Source organism: Garra rufa, chromosome 11 (assembly GCF_049309525.1).
Source record: "Garra rufa chromosome 11, GarRuf1.0, whole genome shotgun sequence".
Classification (NCBI taxonomy): Eukaryota; Metazoa; Chordata; class Actinopteri; order Cypriniformes; family Cyprinidae; genus Garra; species Garra rufa.
Window position 1 is genome coordinate 41,238,776 of NC_133371.1, and position 8,156 is coordinate 41,246,931.

Genomic DNA, 8,156 nt, shown 5'->3' on the forward strand with positions numbered 1-8,156 from the left:
AGGCATGGTAGTGTTGATATTCTTCACATTCCAAATATACAAAAAAGGAAATCACAGCCTTGAGTCAAATAAAATAAACGTCTCACACACAGATAAAGTAATAATGCAACAACAAACATAAATGGATTAAACACAAAACAAAACAAAATAAACAGACACTGTGCCCTACACCCTCTGCCTCTCGGCTGATATTGATTAAAATCAAGGCCCGTGGAGAGAGACAGAGAGTCTGGTAGAGTGCCAGAGGTCAGGTGGGGTCGGGTATCTTACCGGTTTTGGGGGTTAGGCTGAGCTCGGTGTCAGAGGAGGAGGACTGGCGACTGTAGGACTTGGAGGGGGAGAAGGAGGAGAAGGTTTGTGCTCTCAGAGGGGTGGGGGGTCCTGAGGATAGCGGGACGCCTGGGGCCTCCTCCCCAAACCCTGGCCTGTCAGAGCAAGGAGGAACACACTCCATCAACACACACGGACTCACAGGGTCATACATGAGGACTGTGCCCGTGTGTGTGCTTGAGCATTTGCATGTGTGTGTGTGAGGAGAAGAAAGAGAAATTGTAAGAAAGACAGAAAGAAAGACAGAAAGAAAGACAGAAAGAAAGAAAGAAAGAGTGTTGTCTGCTTGCTGCTGAAAGGGTAGAGCGCGTGAGGATGTCTGGAAGAGACAGGAAAGCACTTGATGGTAGCGGGCAGGGATAAGTAAATGAAGAAAAAAAATGGAATACGGTGAAAACCCGAAAAAAAGAGGCAGGACGCATATGAGATGAACAAGAAGCGTGTTTCAGCCAACCAAAGCACAACGCTTTGACAACAAGGGTCGACTATTGCCTTCAACGCTGCCAAAAAAAATTAAATACGCGCACAACTTAAAAAACACAGAAGCCAACTGAAACCTCTGATTGGATATACTCTGAGTGACAGCTGAATGCAGCTTACTGATTGGTCAGAGGCATTTTTAATCTGTAAACGAGGTTGCTTTGGCAGCTGAAGGGGTGGGGGGCTGGTGATGTCATAGCTGTCTGCCAATGAAGAACGAGGTGAGAGGTCCGTGGCAGGGTCGTGACGGGGTCATGGGGGGGTCGTGGGGTACCTGCCTACACTGCCTGGCTCTGGGGGCTTCTGAGCTCCTGTGTCTGGGTTTCATACCAGCGAACAGCAGTGTTGGGACGGAAACGGAGAAGCCCTGAGAAAGACGACTGCTCGCGCTGTGAACTGGACTGCTGTGTGTGGAGCGACATCCGAGAGTGGAAGGAGCAGCCTGCGGAGAGCTACACACACATTCACGCATAGTTCATACATTTCAAACAAACACGCACACACTGTGTACTGTACATTCACAGAGAATGCAAACAGACGTATGACAATAACATACACAAACATGCACTCGCACACAGCGCATGGAGAACCGACGATGGGAAAAGTCTATTTTGGCTGTATCTCAAAACCTAGTGAGCTGACTACCTAGACGGCGTCAAAAATGCTGTCTAGTTAGGCAGGTCACACTCGTTCAAATATTCTTTGCTTCCTAGAGGGCACGGTGCAAGACAACACAAACACAAAACACAACATATTCAAGGCAGCACTCCGGATGCAAGAAACGACTAGTTTAGAAATGCACAACCAAAACTTTTTTAAACTTTAAGCCATCTAATGCAAAAACATGCTGGTGCAAGAGAAATGCAGCATGCAGGAAGGCCAAAGGAAAAGACAGTAAGAGCAAGAGGGAGATAGAGGACATGCAGGGGAGAATAGGATTGAGGTGTGGTATGTTTGTGTGTTGAGAATGCACTTCTGTAGAACTTATAAAACAACAACTCATAAAATAAATACACACATACCCTCATACTCATTTACATATATAAACAGAAAAACAAAGAGTAATTGTACAGCATTTTCTTCTTTTTCAGGTGTCATTAATGCCTGTTTAATAAAACCAAAGAAATGTTAGATCATTTTAATTAATTATTTTAAAAATAATAAATCGCCCTGGATAAAAATGTCTGCTAAAAAAATAGATGAAAATGTAAAACATGATGCACCATCATTCAAATGTTTGGAGTCAGTAAACATAATAGTGGAGACATTTATAATGTTGCAATTTCAAATAAATGCTGTTTATAATAAATAACTTTTATTCATCAAAGAATTCTGTAACAAAATATTAAACACTAATATTAATCTTGACATATCAGAATGATTTTCGAAGGATCATGTAACACTAAAGACTGAAGTAATGATTAGGCTTGCCACGATAGACGGTGTTGACGGTGTTACCGGTTTTAAGACGCAACACCGGTGACATCACTTTTCCACCGTGAACCGTCCCCACATTTTTTTTTTTTTAAAGTAGTATGCCTATTCGTTTTTTTATTAAATATTTATTTGAATTAAATGGAAAATATAATTATAAATAATTTACTTAAGATGAGAGCATGAACTATAATTAAAAACTGAACATAGCTACAATGCGTCATATTTCATTTTTTTTTATTACGTGAGGAGAACGAGAGGAGTCGAATTTACAGAAAGAGAATGGCGGATGATTTAGTGTCAAAACGCAATGCAAAACGCCTGTTTGGCAATAAGGAGCTCTTTTCCTCGTTTTTTCTGCTTTTAAATAGCTTATAAATGCGTGCGTATTATGCTTTCACTTTCAGTTTTGCCGGTATTGGCAATTCGGCGTCAATTGTTTGAATGGACGACAACGAAACTACAAAAAAAAACTTTGAACCCAAAATATTGCCAAACAGGCGCTTTTGCATTGCGTTTTGACACTAAATCGTCCGCCATTCTCTTTCTGTAAATTCGACTCCTCACGTTCTCCTCACGTGATAAATGAAATATGACGCATTGTAGCATAGTTTTTAATTATAGTGCATGCTCTCGTCTTCGTTCCTAGGAAACCCCCACCCCCACGGTGATACCGGTATTACCGGTGTTGTCACATGTCAATTAACCGGTGGGGAAATTTCCTCATTGTCACAACCTTAGTAATGATGCTGAAAAGTTAGCTTTGCATCACAGGAACAAATTACATTTAAAAATATATATTCAAATAGAAAAAGGTTATTTTAAATTGCAATAATATTTCATAATTTTACTGTTTTTACTGTATTTTCTGACCAAATAATTGCAGCCTTTTTGAGCATAGAAACTTCCACAAAAAATCTTACAGACTCCAAATTTTTGAACAGTAATATACATAAGTAAAAATTCAAAACAAACAGCCTTTATTTTTTAATTAACGGGATGTAAAAATGCATGGATGCATTGTGATTTCTATAATAACCCATATGTCACACTTTCATTCCTATTCCAAACTTCAAATTCAATTCAAAATTCAATTTCTCTCTCCAAAAATGATGCTGACATGCACATACACACACATTTTATTCTTGATTCAGAGCAAAGGTGTTTTGTGTGTGTGTAGGTGACACTCACTCTTTCATGTCTTTTGAAGGAGAGGAGTTGCTGGGATGTGTGCCTGCAGCTGGGAGTGTGCTGATTTTCTCAAGTGTGCAGGCTGTCCCGATGGCACGAACCACAAGGCCTGATTCTCCTTCCAGGTCAAAACACTGTAGGTACCCCACCACTGCATTCCCTCCCATCTCCAGGACCTTCAGACCAATCTTCCTTTGCAATTCACCTATAACAGTAACACAAATGCATTTACACACACACCACATGAGCCAAGAAAATATTGTCAGGAGCGTCTCAGGTTGCACACGCAAACGTCTCCAGAGACACAGTAAGTAGTCTTCTAGTAAGTCATCTTTTACCAGCACTGAGTAGATCAATAGGCCTATATTGTGCTATCCTAGATCAAGGTTTTTTATGTTTTTTTTTTTAAAGAGGGCTGCATTTCTTTCAAAAATGCAGTAAAAACAAAAAACAAAAAAACAGTGATAATGTGAAATATTGTTACAAATATTGTTATGATTCTTTAGGGTCTTAATGAAAAGCATAATAACATGCTGGATTTTTATCATTTTAGGGTGTTTGTGTACACACACTGCCAACACACATTTATGTTCAAACAACATGTAAAAGTGAATTTTGCATCCAATGACCCCTTTAAATAAACTAGTTTCTACTTTAAAAATAATTTTTAAATGTTATATATTCCTGTGATGGCAAAGCTGAATTTTCAGAAGCCATTACTCCAGTCTTTACTGTTACACGATCCCTTAAAAATATGCTGATCTGGTGGTGCTAAAAAATATATGTTTTATACAACAAATATATATATGTATATTTAGTGATAGTTGTTCATGAGTCCCTTGTTTTTCCTGAACAGTTAAACTGCCTTCTGTTCTACAGAAAAATCCTTCAGGATTTATTTAGTTATTCAGATTTTTTTATTTGTGTATTTGAATTGTGTATTTGAAACCTTTCCAATTATGACGGTATGATTTTGAGATCCATCTTTTCACACTGAGGACAACTGAGGGACTAATATGCAACTATTACAGAAGGTTTAAACGCTCACTAATGCTCCAAAAGGAAACACAATGCATTAAGAGCCAAAGGTGTAAACTTTTGAACAGAATGAAGATGTGTACATTTGTCTTATTTTGCCTAAATATCATATTTTTTTCATTTTGTACTGCCCTTCAGAAGCTACAAAAGACACTTACATGTTTCCCAGAAGACAAGACAAAAGTTATATTTACCCTAATCTTCAATTAGGGTCAATTTAATGCTTTGTGTTTCCTTCTGAAGCATTTCAAGTGTTTGAACCTTCTATAATAGTTGCATATGAGTCACTCAGTTGTCTTCAGTGTGAAAAGATGGATCTCAAAATCATAGTCATTGTGGGAAAGGGTTTAAATACACAAAAATTCTGAAAAAGCTAAAAAAAATTGTTTGACCTGACGGATTTTCCTTGAAAAACACTAGCACTAGCGTCTTTCTTGCACACTGTTTGCGTATTAGTACCTGACATGAGAAAGATGAGTCTCTGTCTGGCCTCATTGGACGCTCGAGGGGTTCTGATACGGTCGATCCACTGGTACTCTGGATCCTCATTCACCACAAGCTCTTCCACAAAGCCATGTACCATAATGGCCCGGTAACATCGGGGAATAGAGGTTGCTGAAGAAAAAGAGAGACAAAACCAGAACATCAGTGAAAATTCACTGAGAATGACAAAATAGACAGGAAGGAGAGCAGAACAGGGTAGAATGTGGAGGAAACTGATCATCAGAGTACAGAGGGAAATGGAAGCAGATGATCTGGATACTTACTACAGAAGAATTTAACCCCACATGAAGACTGTCTGAAGCGGTTCAGGTCGTTGAAAAGATCCACCTTCACCAACACATTGATTTCCCCTCTTATACCTGAACACAAGCATGTCATTGGAATAAAATCACCACTCAATATCATAGACTAAGGTTGCTCGTGGATACACACCATGTATAGTGTCATAGATGGGAAGCCAGCCAGAGATGACAGTAGCAGCTTCACTGCAGAGCAGTGGATCAATGTCGATGTACACCTTTCCTATGGCATCATTAGCGCTGTACGTGTCGTGGTCGAGAACAGTTATCTGCAACGGCTCATCCTGTAAATCCTCATCATCCACCTGATGGGTGAAAGACAGATAAGCATAGAAAAAAATAACTCTACAAAAATCCAAATTAAACCAGTGCTATAAGAAAGACCTTACCTCAAATTTGAACCACTCTGAATTCCACTGAGGATTCAGGGATTTGGGGTACACATCCGTTTTAAATGTTGTGTTTCCAAACTTCACCTGTGGAATGAAATTTCAAAACTTATTTAGTCATATTTAGGAACCTTTTTTGATCTAATGTGCATAGCAAAGTGATTTCAAAAACAGACTGATGTTTGACTTACCTCCACAAAGGCGTCTGTGAGATCGCTGGCGCGGTCCATGACAGGCAGGTGCCGCCCGGCAACAATCTTCGCCTTTAACTTCCCAGGCATTATTATATCTAATTAAACATACATAAACACAAACATACAGTTTGCACACTGGAAAACCAAAACAAAAAAACAGATACTTAGCAACCTGACCCGCATCTACACGCTGACAAGGATGCTTGAAACAGGTGATCACAACAGGTGCCTTTGACATATTTAGAAGGCGGACTGAATGGCCAGAGACTAAAGATGCAAAAAGAAATCCTTTTATATATTAGCCCTATATAATTAATAAATATAATATACACTACCAGTCAAAAGTTTTTGGACAGTAAGATTTTTAATGTTTTATAAAGAAGTATCTTCTGCTCACCAAGCCTGCATTTATTTTAATCAAAATACAGCAAAAGCTGTAATATTGTGGAATATTTTAACGATTTAAAATAATAGTTTTCTCTTTTAATATATTTTAAAATTCAATTTATTCCTGTAATCAAAGCTAAATTTTCATCATCATTACTTCAGTCCTCAGTATCACACGATCCTTAAGAAATTATTCTAATATGCTGATTGGCTGTTAAATAAATTTGTATTATTATTATTATCATCAATATTTAAAAGATTTAAGTAAATTTTTTCAGGATTCTTTGAACAGACAGATCCAAAGATCAGCATTTATCTGAAATAAAAAGCTTTTGTAACATTATACACTATACAATTCAAAAGCTTGAAGTCAGTATAACTGACTTTCTTGGGAGAATAAAAATGATAGAAATTAATACTTTTATTTACCAAGGATGATAAAGACATTTATAATGTTACAAAAGATTTCTATTTCAGATAAAGTAATCTTTAGTAATTCTACTTTTTATTTAATTCTACTGTTTTCAACATAATAATAATAATAATAATAATAATAATAATAATAAATGTTTTTCAGCAGAAAATTTGAATGATTTCTGAAGGATCATATGACTGGAGTAATGATGCTAAAAATTCAGATGTGAAATCACAGGAAGAAATGACATTTAAAAATATATTCAAATCGAAAACATTTATTTTAAATAGTAAATATATTTCACAAAATTACTGCTTTTGCAGTATTTTGAATTAAATAAATGCAGGCTTGGTGAGCAGAAGAGACTTTTAAATACATTAAAAATCTCACTCTCAAAAACTTCTGACTAGTAGTGTATATAAACAATATGTTCAGTAGAAGTAAACGTTAATATAATTTCGATTTTTAGATTAGATTTTAAAGTATTTAGTCAAACCTTAAAGATTAGTCAAAATATAAACCAAATGATGATTAATTTTCCACACATTCCCTATAATAACCAATTAAATTACACAAAGATTAATGCATTTTACATCCGCAATCACATTGTTAATGAAAAACCACAGCACTATTATGAAATAGCAAAAACGTGAAAACATGATCTTTGCGTAATGTTGATACAATAAAGTATACAAGTACTTAAACGATGTGTATTTCTGGGTTCACCTTGTGGTTAGCATACTGTTATCATTTGGCTTTTTATACACAATCATCTAAGCATCACATTACACCTCAACAACAAAACCATTTATCCAAGAAATAATTCGATAACAATTCGTTTGTAACGAACATATCCATTTCTCTCTCTGGATCAGCTAGTAACGTTACGCAGTTTAGCTGCATTAACATTGTTTACACATCACAGCAGTATTACATAAGACACAAAGGCTTATTAACTGAATGATCTGCTTATAAACCGTTCTGATAAATTAGATTATTGTAACGTTTTTGATCCTGTCAGCTCACCAGAGTTTCACCTTAGCGGTTCAATCTGATATTAAAGTCTCTCCACCGATCCTCTCGGCGATTAAAACGCTTCTTCAGTCATCATTAGATCTCAGGAAGGCGCAGTGTCGATTCTGTGAGGCATTTTGATCACAATCATATCAAATTGTTGGTGTTTACACGGCTAATTTCCTAAATAAATTCGTCTCAGATGAAACGAATCGCTCAGGATCAGGCGCATCGTTCGCGCAGGTGGGCGGGGCGGGAACTTCAGAGGCAGAGCACATCCGGGTCATGGACATTCACACTAGTCACACGTGTGTTTTTGGGGCATATGCGTGCTGAGTTTTAATATTTTAACTTTCATACAAAGTTTTGGCAAATATATAATATCTTAAATCTCAATAAAAAATAACCACACAAATAAGTGCAGAACTTTTTCCCAAGTGTCGAGGATTAAAAATCAGAGTCTTAAAGTCTAATCCCATTG

The 8,156-nt window shown here is 37.0% G+C and overlaps 1 protein-coding gene across 18 annotated transcripts in view; it reads right to left on the reverse strand.

The window, feature by feature from the left end:
• Positions 1-7,909, reverse strand: part of c2cd5 (C2 calcium dependent domain containing 5) — a 41,458-nt gene extending 33,549 nt beyond the window's left edge. For 13 of the 18 annotated variants that reach the window (XM_073850006.1, XM_073850005.1, XM_073850000.1 and 10 more), the window contains exons 1-8: positions 7,688-7,909; positions 5,857-5,954; positions 5,666-5,752; positions 5,410-5,581; positions 5,241-5,336; positions 4,933-5,088; positions 3,436-3,640; positions 271-425 (exon numbers count right to left, since the gene is read on the reverse strand). In XM_073850006.1, coding sequence (XP_073706107.1) covers positions 271-425; positions 3,436-3,640; positions 4,933-5,088; positions 5,241-5,336; positions 5,410-5,581; positions 5,666-5,752; positions 5,857-5,946 — 961 coding nt within the window. In that variant the 5' untranslated portion in view covers positions 5,947-5,954; positions 7,688-7,909. Of the gene's footprint in view, positions 1-270; positions 426-1,088; positions 1,263-3,435; positions 3,641-4,932; positions 5,089-5,240; positions 5,337-5,409; positions 5,582-5,665; positions 5,753-5,856; positions 5,955-7,687 lie in introns of all 18 variants that reach the window. The other 5 variants (XM_073850007.1, XM_073850004.1, XM_073849998.1 and 2 more) reach the window with 2 other exon arrangements.
• Positions 7,910-8,156: the final 247 nt, after the last annotated feature.